Consider the following 16,799-nt stretch of genomic DNA (forward strand, 5'->3'; position numbering starts at 1 on the left):
TTACTGAATGTTATTATTGATTTTTAAACTGGTGGTTTAACGATATATAAGGACTTTGTAATAAATACCGTGTGATCGTAACGCAAACTCCAAACGTACCGCAATAGTTCCTTAGCTTTATGTAGTGAGGATACAGACATATCTTCAAGATAACGATAACTGAACTCATTTGATACTAGATGAGTGATAATTACAGTGTTTATGCATATCTGATGCAAGGCCATCTATGAGTACACATGAAAACTGTTTGTTTAAACTTCAATTAAAGAGTGGTTTGTATTAGATATCGGAACGTTCTGAACTATGGTTTAAGCGCTTTGTGGCGTTAAAAGAATCAATGAATTTTTCGCAACCGCAAATGAAATTATTTTCATGCATGGGTTCAATTCAGTTGATAAGACAATGTTTGTCAGACAAGCTGCCTATTATCTGTGGTCACACATGACCTGAAAAATGAGAGAACTGATCAATTTGGTTTGTCCCTTCGACATATACATACATAAACACATATTTGTAATATCAGAAACATTCCGAAAGAGTGATCTATTACTGTGAAGTTCCGTCCATAACTCGTATTAAACTACAATTCACATTCTGTCAACATGACCTTTTTCACATGTTTGATAGCATTTGAAATGGATTGGAGTGAATCTATTTTTGCTGCAAAACTAACTTACGATTCTTCATAAAAACTTTAATGATTGTCTGAAAGACCAAGACAAACTGCAGTTGTAAATGGTTCAGTGTTGACTCAAAAGTATGTAAGCTACGAAAAGCTGGAATTCAATGTACAAAGCAGGAATCTTATCTCACGAAAACAATTGATGTATGCAACCACCAAATCTTGATTCAAAGAATGCGGAACGAGTGTGATGTCGGTGAAGATAACTGTGGTTTAGATCATTCTTAAGACAAAGCTTTGAAGGAAACCATTGACCCTATTCTACACATATCAACAAAAAGATCATAGTAGAAAACCTAATCAGTCTTGATGACACCTTTTTAACCATAGTTTGTCAATCATCATTTACTAACGAAATATGGAAGTGTTTAACTAGGTATTGATAAAATGTTTCGACAGATCACTCTATCAAATTTAGCATTCACACGGAACTCATAGTTGACTACAATGATCACAATATCACTTATGTGCACTACTATTTATCTACGAGTTATTATGAGCCTCTCTAATCTTGTCGAATTCTTTACATTGAAGACTATTACATCGACTATTTAGTTATGAATGAGTGGATAAGTGTCTGTGACAATTCATATACAGATATTAGGTATATCATCGATCGAGATCTTAAGATTTAGCAGTTTTTTACTAAATGTCAAACATTTATCAGGTGTTCTTCTGCTTCCTTCCACTTCTTTGTTTATTGTTTTATACTACTTATTCATATTCAGTAAGAAGTTGTATACTTAACAATTTCCACATTTACATTGTAACGCAAATTGTACTGTAACATTCGGAAACGTTCCCATATACTTATAATGTTTATTGTACTTATCATTGTATTTGTCATTGTAATTACTGTACTTTAATTACTGTAACGGTTATCCACAGTTGCGGATTTGTTTAAACACAACAGTTTCCATATTGTTTGCTCTTGGTTCGAGTTTCGATTGTTCATAAACTGTTGTCCGATTTCGACACAGCCATCGGCTGTCTTTGTACTATGGAAGCCTTTACTATTCCATTCTTGAACGACGCGTTAAACGCCTAGACACCTCACAAGTTGAGGTTTGTAATTAAACTTTGTGTTTATATAATAATAGAACCGCTTTTGTAGACAAATCGTTGTTTTGGAACTTCGATTTTGCGCGTATCTCAATCGGGTCATTTGGACGCTTTGATAGACTTAACAGTTCTCAACTTTGGTCTCATTGGTGTGGATACAGTTCTGAACTTTGGTCCTAATTGGTAAAGATACTTGCTGTAACTAATTTGGTCGGAATCGAGTCTGGTTCATTCATCCCAACGATGACGAAAACGAGAAGGATGAAGTACAACGATGACAGTTCCCAAGACACAGACAATTCTAATGCTGAAAATATTATTCCTTCAGTTCCTAAGGTGAATTCACCTATTTCTTTAAATCTTGCTCTTGATAATGTTTTACTTAACCCCAAAGACAGCTGTTCTGTAAGGGACAACTATGTAGAGACTAGATGTAGCATAGAAGACGGAGTTGTTTCTAGGGAAAAGGAAGTAGAAAAGATTGAGTTAGAGATTAGAGAACTTCAACTACGCAAACGATTGTCAGAGTTAACCCCGAACTCTTTAAGCCAAGTGAGAAAAGCAAGAGAGATCAACGAGTCATTGGGGTCTCGATCTGGGGACGTAACACCAGCAGCCTCGTTAAGGCGCCAATACACTACTGCACATTTGAGCGAAGCGGTGCAACTCAAAGCACAAGCGGATAGTATCAAGTCACTAGTTATGACAGCCAGTTTACCTAAGATAGAGGTTATGAGATTTGATGGAAGTCCTTTGAAATTTTGGACGTTCATAAAGGGATTCAAGGCTAACATTGCCGACAGAGTAGAGGCTGATACTCAGAAATTAATGTACCTGATACATTATTGTGAATGCGCAGCTAAGGACGCTATCGAGCACTGTGTTTTATTACCAGAAAGAGAAGGTTATACCAAAGCTATTAGCATTTTACACGAACAGTTTGGCAAACCACATGACATAGTAGAAGCGTTCTTAACATAATTGTTAAATGGAACGCCACTAAATCAAGACGATGTATCGGGACTACGGAAATTAACAAGACTCATGACTAACTGTAAGATAGCCTTGACACAGATGGGCAGAAATGCCGATCTGAATTGAACGACCGGTCCGCTTCTATTAGAGCTACGATCCATACATGGTCGAGTAAAGGAAAAGTTCATTGTGTAATTTGCTGTGATACCCACGAAGTCGTATCTTGCCCACAACTGCTAGCAGTAAGACACAACGAAAGGCTAGAATTACTGAAGAAGTTTAAACTTTGCTTTAATTGCTTAAAACCCAATCATCGAGCAAAAGACTGTCGGCAATCCGTGTTGTGTGAAATTGATGGCTGCAAGCGACGTCATCATAGAATTCTTCACAACGCAGAACCTGATGCTAAACAAACATGCTGTAATTCTACTTATTCTGCTGGAACGTATTTAGGATTTGTGCCAGTCAGGTTACATGGTCCCACAGGACATGTGGATACCTATGCATTATTGGATAATGGCTCAGACTCGACACTAATGCTTAGTGATGTGGCAAAGCAGGTAGGAATTTCAGGTACAGTGACAAGATTGAACATATCTTCTGCAATTGGAGCGTCATCTCAGAACTCTGAACTTATTAATTTCGAAATCGAATCTTTAGACAAGACTAATCGAATCAAAATCGAAGGTGCATATGCTATAAACAACCTACCTATTAAAAGGGCAGAAATCCCACCAACGGACTTCCAAGAAAGATGGAAACACTTGAAAGGTGTACAGCTACCCACCATAGCTTGTGACAAGGTTGGTTTGTTACTTGGTGTTGACGTTCCAGAGGCCCACTGGGTTATCGATCAGCGTATCGGGAAACCTAAACAACCCTACGCATCACTAACTATGTTAGGATGGGCTTTATTTGGACCGACAGGTCAACTTGATAAAACTTCAGCCTTCATAAACTGTTTAGAAGCAAAAGGTTCCGTCGAGGAGGCTATTCTCAAATTAGTTGAACATGAATTTTCTGAAAATAAGTACTCTGATAAAGTTGCCATGTCCCTATGTGATAAGACCATTATGGAAATTACTGACAAACAAACAGTATTGCTTGATGGACATTATCAAGTGCCGATGCCCTGGAAAGTGGATTGGAACTCACTTCCAAGGAGTAGATGTAGTTTCATCATAAGCAAGTCTAGAATAGCACCCTTGAAATTTGTCAGTGTTTCTCGTCTTGAACTACAAGCCTCAGTACTGGCAGTGAAGTTGATGAGGCAAATAGTAGAAGAAATAAAGCTAAAGGACATGACTGAAATCTACTTCTGGACTGATTTTATAATAGAATTAAATTACATACTTAATACGACGTCACGTTTCAAGTATGTAGCATCATCCATCAATCCTGCTGATCTAGCTTCCAGAGGAATGTGTAAGTATGACCCTAACCGTATTAAAGCTTGGCCTTCAGGTCGCGAGTTCCTAACGACTGAGAAAGATAAGTGGCCTGAGTATAGACGAGAAGAAATATTAAAACTCCCAGTCAAGCTAGAGTTAAAGAACGCCACAACCTTGGACACCATAACTACAGTTTTTCCCCTTGATAAATTTATATCCCATTTTTCGTCATGGATTAAACTCAAACAAGGCACAGCTTGGCTCATCAGATTCAAATGTCACCTCTACAATAAAACGATCGTAAGGGGACCCTTTACGCCTAACGCATTGGATAATGCCGAGACTTATTAAAATACATAAAAGCGCAAGACTTTGAGGAAATTAGACAATGGATTAAACGACACAAGCATTCTGATAACATCCTGTCCAAAATTCATGTTATTGATAAGTTACGTCCAATCTTGATTGACAACCTGATTCGCGTAGGAGGACGTTTGAACTATAGTGATCTCCCGTTAGAGCAAAAACATCCGATTATTCTACCTAGCAAACACCCTATAACGGAGCTTATCATTCGTCACCACCATCAAGCTGACGGACACATGGGGGTGTACTACACACTAGCCTCCTTGCGCAAAGGGTTTTGGATCTTAAAGGGAACTACTGCAATTAAGAGGATCATACAAAAATGTATAGGCTGCTGTATTAGATCAGCCAGGCCGATGTCACAACTGATGGGAGACTTGCCACCTACGCGGATAACAACCGACTTCCCGTTCGCAACGACAGGAGTAGACTATTTAGACTCAATCATGATTAAGGAGGGACGCAAACCTCGAAAGTGTTACGGATGACTGAACAGTAGAGGATAGAGAGACTCTTCAGAGTGACTGTGTCTAGAGTAAATTGTACCATTGTCACCTCTGAATGTTTTTACGTTAGTCCTCAATCAGCGAAAGTAAGGAAAGACATGGTGTCTTTGGGGGGCAGTGTTAAGTTTGTCTTACATTGTTCCTAATCGCTCTCCTTCCACTTCTTTGTTTATTGTTTTATACTACTTATTCATATTCAGTAAGCCCCCAAAAGCCCTGGTACGGCCGAGAGTGGGGAGAGTCTACTCTCCCTCTCGAAATGCTCGCACATGGCCAGCGAATATATAGCCTCTGCCAGGGAAGTCCTACTCACTGCCTTCTCGTGGCGGGGGTGTTGTTTACGAAAGTGAGGGGACGAAAAGCGAATGTCCGGCGCTTTTTGTTAAGTCGGATACATTGGCATGGATTGTCCTGGAGATTAACTGCCTTTAGTATCGAGTTTCTTACAGTTTTAATGGCAACTTTGTCAGGTATATTATATATAACCACATTATTTCGAGAGATTATTCGCTTGGTGACTTCACTAGCTATCAAGTCAATAACGGATTCTACTTTGATCCTGTCTTCGAATTCAGAAGTAACTATATCCTTGGACAACAGTAGTCGAAGGGGTGACAGTGTCTTTAGTTCAAATTTAAGATCATCATGCTTTAATAAAGAGCCCGCAAGTGACTCCACTTAATTGCTTAAAGACAGAGGCTAATTCGCTCTTAATAAGATCGATACCATCTGTTCGTGAGTTAGAACTCATTATTAAGTTAGACATGCAGTCATCCAGCAACATGTGTGGAATAAGTCCACTCCCACTATTATCTGGTGCAACAGGAGTTGCAGAGCATGGGGTATAGGTAAGACCAGAGTTGTTAATATCTGAAGAAATAGGACTTTTTCAAGCTCGTTTTTGTGTCAGTCAAACCACTTTTCTTCAAGGGTTAACTGAATGTTATTATTGATTTTTAAACTGTGGTTTAACGATATATAAGGACTTTGTAATAAATACCGTGTGATCGTAACGCAAACTCCAAACGTACCGCAATAGTTCCTTAGCTTTATGTAGTGAGGATACAGACATATCTTCAAGATAACGATAACTGAACTCATTTGATACTAGATGAGTGATAATTACAGTGTTTATGCATATCTGATGCAAGGCCATCTATGAGTACACATGAAAACTGTTTGTTTAAACTTCAATTAAAGAGTGGTTTGTATTAGATATCGGAACGTTCTGAACTATGGTTTAAGCGCTTTGTGGCGTTAAAAGAATCAATGAATTTTTCGCAACCGCAAATGAAATTATTTTCATGCATGGGTTCAATTCAGTTGATAAGACAATGTTTGTCAGACAAGCTGCCTATTATCTGTGGTCACACATGACCTGAAAAATGAGAGAACTGATCAATTTGGTTTGTCCCTTCGACATATACATACATAAACACATATTTGTAATATCAGAAACATTCCGAAAGAGTGATCTATTACTGTGAAGTTCCGTCCATAACTCGTATTAAACTACAATTCACATTCTGTCAACATGACCTTTTTCACATGTTTGATAGCATTTGAAATGGATTGGAGTGAATCTATTTTTGCTGCAAAACTAACGATTCTTCATAAAAAACTTTAATGATTGTCTGGAAGACCAAGACAAACTGCAGTTGTAAATGGTTCAGTGTTGACTCAAAAGTATGTAAGCTATGAAAAGCTGGAATTCAATATACAAAGCAGGAATCTTATCTCACGAAAACAATTGATGTATGCAACCACCAAATCTTGATTCAAAGAATGCGGAACGAGTGTGATGTCGGTGAAGATAACTGTGGTTTAGATCATTCTTAAGACAAAGCTTTGAAGGAAACCATTGACCCTATTCTACACATATCAACAAAAAGATCATAGTAGAAAACCTAATCAGTCTTGATGACACCTTTTTAACCATAGTTTGTCAATCATCATTTACTAACGAAATATGGAAGTGTTTAACTAGGTATTGATAAAATGTTTCGACAGATCACTCTATCAAATTTAGCATTCACACGGAACTCATAGTTGACTACAATGATCACAATATCACTTATGTGCACTACTATTTATCTACGAGTTATTATGAGCCTCTCTAATCTTGTCGAATTCTTTACATTGAAGACTATTACATCGACTATTTAGTTATGAATGAGTGCATAAGTGTCTGTGACAATTCATATACAGATATTAGGTATATCATCGATCGAGATCTTAAGATTTAGCAGTTTTTTACTAAATGTCAAACATTTATCAGGTGTTCTTCTGCTTCCTTCCACTTCTTTGTTTATTGTTTTATACTACTTATTCATATTCAGTAAGAAGTTGTATACTTAACAATTTCCACATTTACATTGTAACGCAAGTTGTACTGTAACATTCGGAAACGTTCCCATATACTTATAATGTTTATTGTACTTATCATTGTATTTGTCATTGTAATTACTGTACTTTAATTACTGTAACGGTTATCCACAGTTGCGGATTTGTTTAAACACAACAGTTTCCATATTGTTTGCTCTTGGTTCGAGTTTCGATTGTTCATAAACTGTTGTCCGATTTCGACACAGCCATCGGCTGTCTTTGTACTATGGAAGCCTTTACTATTCCATTCTTGAACGACGCGTTAAACGCCTAGACACCTCACAAGTTGAGGTTTGTAATTAAACTTTGTGTTTATATAATAATAGAACCGCTTTTGTAGACAAATCGTTGTTTTGGAACTTCGATTTTGCGCGTATCTCAATCGGGTCATTTGGACGCTTTGATAGAATTAACACTAACCTAAAATTCAGTGGTCCGCAAATGTGTTTTTCATCAAAAACGCGTTGACTTCGGCTTGAACTGGAAGTAATCGAAATCATGGTCACTCATCAATTTGCCATAATAATGACGATTTAGGATGATAATGATGATTATGATAAAGTATATGAGACTGATGAATATTATCATGATAATGTGGATGATGTTGATGTTGTGAATGATGATGTTAATAATAATAATTGTATTATTTATGATAATAATTTGTTTAATCTAACTAATCGTTTCAATGCGATTTGATAATAATTCTTATTTTTATTTTCTATCAATTCTCCTTTGATTGGTATAGGATGATGGTATTCAAAGAAGGAGAATACTAGAATGGAACAATGAAGAAGAATGTGATTTTGATTGTGTACAAATTTGATTTTACATTGTATAATATAATCTTAAAATAATGCACATTTGTGTTTTCATTGTGTTAATCGGTAGATAGTGAATGTGGGCAGCTTAGAGCGTACTAGTTAAAGTCTGACCACTGTGTAAGTTCAGTGAAGTGTACGAGTTGCTCGGTTGTGTAGCTGTGGTAATTGTACTAATTGATGATTCCTTCGTACGTGATTGCGCTCTGATCACGAATTGCGAATATAATACGTTCATTTGTGCTCACCTAGTTCTGACTTCATGGTCGGTTGATTGCTAATGTGAATATTCTCAACTTACAAGCAAAATTAATTCACAAACATATACTTTCATTCCGAGAAATTAAAATAGTATGTAGTAACTATGGTGCAGTGAATGAGCTTGATTTCCAGTCAAGTCTATTTCCGGAAACGAGATGAGTTATCCACTACTCCCGATGGTATTTTGTGGTCAAGTGATGGCGTTGTTATTCTTCATCCATTACGTAAATCTGTCCTTCAAGATCTTCATAGTGGACATTTGTTGGTTGAGAATATGAAATTGCTAACAAGGCTCACGTGTTCGTGGTCGGAAATAAATCCAGATATATATGGTAGAGAAAACAATTGTGGAAGATGTCATAAGTCGGAGAGTCGTACTTCGAAGTGTACTCCATGACAAGTATCGTCTGAGTACTGGGGAAGAATTCATGCAGACTATTGTGGTTTATTTATTATTGTGGTTTAATTTGTAGGTGGATTACATGTATAATATAGTAGTGGTGTTCCAGTGTCTGCTAGGGATCCCACAAATTTCCAACATCAAGTGAGTTCAAATGTGATTTAATTGTATATGGGAAAACCAATGCTTTTCTGTGTGTTAATAACAGTAGTAATAACAATAACAATAATGATAGCATTCTCAAGTTAGGAAGCTCTGTTGAATACCTTGTCAAGACCACCGAAGTTGAGCATCAGGAGTGGGTAACAGACACAAACTGTCATGGCTTCTCCTTAGATATATTGTTCTGCAAAAAACAATCGTTCACCTGAATAAAACTCACATTCATGGTGTTCAACACAGCACGAACTGCAAAGTGTCAGTTCAGACAAATGGAAAACTGACCAATCCATATGGTTGAACCAGTAGGGAATACATTAAGCAATCAATAACTGATTAGTTAGAGATCAATCAGTGAAATACACTAAGAGAATTGTGCAACTCACTTCTAGTTACTCGTAAGTAGTGTGTGTAGATGTCATACACAAATCTCTCAAATTGTAGTCCTTCATACAAATCGTTCACATTCACAAATAAATCATGCACAAACTAACTATACATTCGTACATCTGTCTTTCATTATTTTGACTCAGTTTACTATAGATACTCTCCATTGATTCTTCAATTTCATTCGAATTATTATTATTATTATTATTATTATTAGTAGTAGTAGTATTATCATTTTTATAGCACAGCACTGGACATTTGGGGAAGTTAGTTTCGAGATCCTCATCCACTGATCGAATCATCCCGTGTCGATTGTAATGCGGTAGTATTTCGTTTGCAAAGTATTTATTTCACTGTGATATGTAGACATAGTTATTTATGCAAACGACTCAGTTGATAAATCGATCACGCGAATTCGATCAGTGTTATGGACTAGGACAAAGATAACAGTGGGCACTGCTATGTGACCAATCAATTGTTTGAATTTTCGTATGGCTAAGCCTTCAATAAACCTCAGTATACGCCCCTCTTTTACACTTTTAAACAACACAACAAAAGCCGAGTTAAGATCAATCTTATGACCTGTTTCGATTATATGTTTGGCAATAGAGGATGATGGATGTTTATCCTCTACTCTTTTTGGGTCATTCGACTCTATTTGTTTTTTCAACCATTATGGTACATGTTCACCCACACTAATTTTCAGATCACCATTGCTCCTCCCTATGTATGTGTGACCACACACACATTTAAATTGGTAAACGCAGTGGGATGTGACACAATCAATAGGCAGTTTATATTTTCCTTTCTTTCACCGATCACTAAGATATCATCCACATATCTCTTGTAAAGTGACATGTTTCCAATTAAGTCTTCAGACAAATTTTCCACATGTGCCATAAACACATCTGCTAGTAATGGTCCTAACGGACTAACCATAGCAACCCCATCAATCTGACCAAAGTATTCGCCTTCAAAACTCAACTCAATTGAACTTTATCAGTACATAAAAGTAATAAATCTTTAAGAATTTTTAAGGTGATAGGTAATTTAAGGTTGTTTGAAAATATATAGTCACATAAAATGTCAATAGTCTTTATTAAAGGTACATTTGACGTGAATAAGGAATTCACGTGAAATGAGCACATAGTTTTTCCTTTGATATTAATGTCACCGAAATGATCGATCAATTGAAAAGAATCCTTTACAGAATACTTACATAAACGTCTTCGAATAGGATGGAATAATTTTGTTAGCCATTTGGCTAGGTTATGTGTGGGTGATCGGCACATTGATAAAATTGGATGTAAAGGAGTATTTAATTGATCAATTTTGGATAGTTCAGATATAAATGAGGATACTCAGAACCCATAGGTTTTAACAAATTAAATTCCTCTTTATCAATAATATTCATGTGTAACCATTTTTCCAGGTTTGAATTTACTCTTCCCTATGAGTTTGTTAATACCTCCCAATTGAACATCAAGCATGAATTTACTTTCATCACTGAGGATGGATAACATTATATTATAACATTATATTCACATTTGTTCATGATAACCACGCCTGATCCTTTATCAGGCTTCAACAAGACAATATCAGTGTTTGTTCGTAGTTCTTTTAGTGATTTAAAATGTTGAGAAGTTAACATGCTTCTCTGCTTTGGTCCAACATTATGAAATTGGTGTGCTATATCCACCAGTTTAGCTTTACACCAAGACATTAATCGGGAATGGTTGTCCTCGTAAATTTATCAATAGATGGAAATTTCAGGACACAGTGTGACCTACTGTAGCCTTGGTAGAGGAAAAGCCTGTCTACATCACCTTACCATTTAGAGGTGATTCAAATAGTCTTTCATTGAAACAAAGGCTTAATTCTGTCTTTCATCAACAAAACGTATTGTTCAGTGAAGGTCATAATCAAAGAAAGAACGAGCTCCATGCTTCATTCAAAACCTAGACGACATGAAAACGATTGTGTCACATCCCACTGCATTTACCAGTTTGTTCTCTCCTTAAACCTATCCTGGTAATATATGCTTATTATCCAGAGTGACTAGGTGTCAAATTGTTTTCACATTATTTTTATCATTACTATCCTTGTCTACTTTTACCCCCACCACCACCACCACCACCACTTATTTCCAGTCTAGTTGACCTTCTACTTTTTATATATATAAATGTTCTTAACAAGTATATTATGTGTGATCAGATTGTTCGAAATGTATTGCACTAATATTGCACTATCACATAGTTCTGATGATAATCTTCGTCTTCTTATTACATTATCGAAACAATCTTATAGTAAGGAATACTACTACTTCTGAAATTATAACGTTATTCTGTATTCATATAAAGGATACATAAATGACACACAATATAATGGGAAATCGAACAGAATTACATACGATGTGATTGAGCAACACTCTCCTCCTGTGTATTTATGGGAGCTGAGAGAAAAGCAACAACATACCTGAATCAAGTATGCTTAAGCAAAGTGTGGAAAACCTATCTACAAAGCAGTTATCGTTTGTGTGTGCATCTACGAAACTCGTAAATTTGACGGTACCCAATTTTAATTGTGTTCCTTTATGTTGTACACAACAACGGGTTAGACTGAATACAGTCACAGTGTGGCGTGTGCTACAGATTCAAGCAGCGAGTCCTTGTTTCAAATATAAGGTGGATATGCTGGAACGAGATTTAACTACCACAGTGTTACAAGCTGCAATGATTAATGGCTAAATGTCAATACACCTCCTATCCTTATTACTGATGATTGGAAGACAGCATCAGATAATCACAGTGAAGGAGGTCAAGAGAATAGAACGAAACCAAACTGATCGGAGAAGTCAAGTGTGCCAACTCAACCTAATCAAGCGTTCCTCAATTTTTATGTCACACCTAAAATAAGTAACAATATATAATGAATAGGATAAGCGATTAAAAACAGTCAGAGTTAATAAGCCAATAAGTGACAAGGTCAAAATATGTGATTTGAGAAGAATGAATAGATTGGTCTGTTCAGAAACTACAACAGTTCACGTGTGCAGCAGGAAATTTGTGTGAGATAATTAATGGGTCATGCATGCTATGTATGTTGACGAACAGGAACAAATGGTGAAAGGTTATGCTTTTTAAACGACAATTTTACAGGCAAAAATGGTATTGTACAAATTGTATTGAATTGATGAAAAGTGCAAATAGTAAGAAAACTAATTACAAAATAAACAGAGGCGTAACCAAAAGTGGTTTCATAAAAAGCAACCTATCCAATGGAATATAGATTATGTTTTATCATCGGAGTACGAGATCGTCTATTTGACATATTTGACATACACTTGCAGGCGCTAGAGCATTTAATGCATTTTCAGAGGAGCAAAAAGCATTAATTGAGCGAACAAACAATGGGAGAGAGTTTAACATACGGATAGTTTGGGGTAAATTATTCCAGAGCATAGAAAACTCACAGGTAAAGTAATTCATGTAGAGAGAAGATCTAGAATATGTTTGTTTCGCTAAAGACAAGGAGTTACGAATGTCGTAATGTGGGGCTTTAGCATATTGAATCTCCTGACTGGATGTGAAGGAGAGTTTGTTAAGTATTTTGAAAAAGAAGATAAGGTTAAGTTTGAGTCTCCTCATCCATAAAGGGTCAAGCCCTAGTTTACTACACCTCGAATTATATGTCAAGACACTATCAGTTCCAAGAGTACGAAATATAAATCGTCTCTGTACTGATTCCAGTCTTAATTTATCCTTTATGCGCGTGCTAATAAGGAGAAACGCGCAGTATTCGAGGAGTGGTCGAACACAGACTTTGTACATTAGAATACGAGATTCGCTGTTATGAAGGTTTCGAGTTATGAAACCTATAAGGCGTTGAGACTTGGACGTTTGTTTCATTATCTGTTCAGTAAACGACAAGTCGTCGGAGTACCTAAGTCCTAGATCTACTACTGTGTGTAACCTAGATAACATTTCCCCATTTATGGTAAGATTGAGGTTGAGTGATGTATCACCGAAGCATAACCAACCACATTTAGCTGTACTGAGCTCCAGTTGCCATTCCGAGCACCACTGTGCTACCTTGTTAAGCTCCGTGCTGATACAATTTCGAATATTGCTCAGCTCATGTGGAGAAAATGAGTACACCACCTTAAGATCGTCTGCAAACAAAAGGGACTTACCCACACTAAAACACTCACAAATATCATTAATGAAAACTAAAAAGAGCAAAGGACCTAAGACACAACCCTGAATTACCCCACTTCTAACAGGGACTGAGTTCGACAATGAAGAGTTGATTTTAACTATTTGATGTCGATCGCTGAGGAAGGAATCAAACCAGGCTAGTAACGGGTTTTCGACCCCATAAGATGCGAGTTTACCTATGAGAAGTTGGTGGTTGACCATGTCGAAGGCCTTAGAAATGTCCAGGTATAGCACTAATACTAGATATCCTTGGCTACGAAGCGAATAGACTAAATTAAAGAAGTCAAAATGACATGTCATACAGGATCGATTTTTAAGAAATCCATGTTGCGAATCATCAATAAATTGTTCAGTCAATAAATAGTTGGGTAGTTCGTCACTAATAATTTTTTTCATAATCCTAGAGATAACTGGAGTAATATTTATTGGCCGATAGTTGTTCATGTCAGTCTTATCTCCGGATTTGTAACGTGGTATGATGTACGCGGTTTTCCAACGGTCAGGATAAGAGCCTGATTCCATAGAGAGAGTAAACAGCTTAAGGAGAAGAAGTTGGATATCTGGACCACCATATTTGTAGAGAAATGATGAAATCCCGTCTGCACCGTGACCTTTCGAAACCTTGAGCTTATTTGTAACCTTACTAATTTTCAGACATGTGAAGGAGATAGATTTAATTGAGTTACCAGTCAAGCATATAACTCTAGAAACAAAGTCATTTAAGGATTCTTTGCTATTTGCAAAATTACCACTGAAAAGGTCTGCTATAGTTTTTGGGTCATATATAAAACTATTATTATGCAGGATGCATGGTATATCAACATTTTGAGTTGATTTAGCACGTTTATTGTAAATGTGGATTAGGTTTTGCACTTTTGAGCTAGTACGTAGTGCTAATAGCTCTTCATTGATGGCTTTTAACCTATGTTTCTCTTTAATTTGGTTAAAAATTATTGTTATTTGTGTGACTGCCGTGAAGTCGTTAGATTTAAAATAACGTTTCTTTAGGCGTCTTAGTTTATTACGATATTTAGCTGGTATATATAATTCGTGATGTTTACTAATCCTGTAAATCTTAATTGGTGCACAGGAGTCTAGACAAGAGTTAACAATCAAATAGAATATGTTGATGGCATCTGTCAGACTATTACATGAGAAGAATTCATCCCAGTCTGAGAGTTTGATCAGTGAGCGCAAGAGGTCCCAGTCTGCATGCTTATAGTCTCTATAATTGCAGGTTCTTTGAATTGGTCGGTTGTAGGAGGGATAGATGGGGAGAGCACAAGCTACCATCCTATGATCACTGCTTTCAAACTCGTTGTATACTTGTACAGATAGGGGAATGGTATCTCTACTAAATATTAGATCAAGTGTATTATCACCCCTTGTTGGGGTACGAACCCACTGTGACCAGCAGTACAGATTAAGGATTGATAAAAATTCATCATTGCTAGACTGACAGCTACCGGTACTCCAGTTAATCTCAGGATAATTGAAATCACCAGTGATAATCTTAGCGCTGAAGTTTAGAGTAGATGCGTGTATAAATGCATTGATTATACGATCATTCAAATTATCAGTACTATCAGGAGCTCTATATATACAACCTAGGAGTAGACTATGGTTTAGGGTATTGATTGATATCCAGATCGATTCTGGTAAACTATTCAAGATACTATCTTCAACTTTGTTAGTTGTCAAGGTATCCTAAGCAAATATAAGACAACCGCCTCCTCGCTTAGTTTCTCTGTCACAGCGATAGAGTCGATAGTTTTGGATATTTAATTCGGAATCGGCCACTGCTGGATAACAACACGTTTCAGTGATAAGTATAAAAGAAGGCTTGGCTAGAAAGGCTAAGGTTCTCAAGGCTGAAATTTTGTTCAGAAGTGAACGTGCGTTAATAAGTAATAAGTTTAAAAAGGGAGAGTGTAGTGTAAAAAAAACCGAGAGCATCTTTATCGAGGGTATGAGTTCTAGCTATGCCTGGACTATGGTTTAATGTGTTTTCCGGATCGCATGGGCTATAGCATGAGCGAATTGTAGTGCTAGTGGAACAAGGGATCTCTGGAGGCCGAAAAAAAATCTACTTGTTTTGGTGGACAATTAAGACAGGTGCCTGTATGTTGGGGTTGCGTTGATGGTGCATAACCTAGTATACCATCTTCCCCACTGCAAGAGTGATGATAAGAGTTACATCTTGCAGGTTTATTATTTATAACATTTGGGGGAAACCATGCGGCACGTCGGTTCATTCCCGTCTGTCTAATAGTAGGCCTGCTTACATGATGATTGTAGTGGCCGTCTCGTGTAACGTTTGAACGAAATGTGTCCTTATAACCTCCCTTACGGTGAGTAGGGTTAAGCATGGTTTCAGAAATTAAACTTTTGTTTGGTAAGGCCGTTGAAATATTTTTGGTATTCGGTCTAGAACCAGAAGGTTTTTTATTTACTTTCTTCTTAATTGGTATATTCTTTTTAGGTTTAGCAGTGTTTTTATGAGCCTTCACAATAGAATCAGGTGTTCGATCCTTGGCTTCCGATATTACACTGGAAAGAATGACATTAGAGTCTACATCAGATATGTCCTGGTTATCTAGGGCCACTATGAGTATGAGAGGCAAACTAGCACACTGCATTGGTATATCAGTACACTGACTAACATGAGATAGATTAGCTGTACCAGTGGGCTCAGCTTCTGGCGCGATCACATTTGTTGTGACCTCAACAATGTTATTTTCGTTCATGGTACGCTTTTGTGTTAGTCTTTGATTGGTGGTTTTGTCTGAGACTATACGAGCGTTTTTAAACTTCGTATGCGCACAGACTAGCTGTTCAGATTCTTTCAAACGTTCCGCTAATAAATGGGAATCAAATCTAAACACGATAGGGCACGAGTATTTTTGATGCTTTTTGTTAAGTCGGATACATTGGCATGGATTGTCCTGGAGATTAACTGCCTTTAGTATCGAGTTTCTTACAGTTTTAATGGCAACTTTGTCAGGTATATTATATATAACCACATTATTTCGAGAGATTATTCGCTTGGTGACTTCACTAGCTATCAAGTCAATAACGGATTCTACTTTGATCCTGTCTTCGAATTCAGAAGTAACTATATCCTTGGACAACAGTAGTCGAAGGGGTGACAGTGTCTTTAGTTCAAATTTAAGATCATCATGCTTTAATA

The 16,799-nt window shown here is 36.9% G+C and overlaps 2 protein-coding genes across 2 annotated transcripts; one reads left to right on the top strand and one right to left on the bottom strand.

Moving 5' to 3' along the window:
• Positions 1 to 1,987: 1,987 nt before the first annotated feature.
• Positions 1,988 to 2,725, top strand: Smp_109090 (hypothetical protein; the record flags this gene model as incomplete). The annotated part of the gene is made up of 1 exon (XM_018792373.1): positions 1,988 to 2,725. One exon carries the CDS (start codon positions 1,988 to 1,990, stop codon positions 2,723 to 2,725), a length of 738 nt encoding a protein of 245 aa, XP_018644531.1.
• Positions 2,726 to 15,699: 12,974 nt separating this feature from the next.
• Smp_190390 (hypothetical protein) lies at positions 15,700 to 16,038 on the bottom strand (the record flags this gene model as incomplete). Its single annotated transcript, XM_018792374.1, has 1 exon — positions 15,700 to 16,038. A coding segment is annotated over one exon (339 nt), but the record flags the coding sequence as incomplete, so codon positions are not given.
• Between the last annotated feature and the right edge of the window lie 761 nt (positions 16,039 to 16,799).

Source organism: Schistosoma mansoni, assembly GCF_000237925.1.
Source record: "Schistosoma mansoni, WGS project CABG00000000 data, supercontig 0328, strain Puerto Rico, whole genome shotgun sequence".
NCBI lineage: Eukaryota > Metazoa > Platyhelminthes > Trematoda > Strigeidida > Schistosomatidae > Schistosoma > Schistosoma mansoni.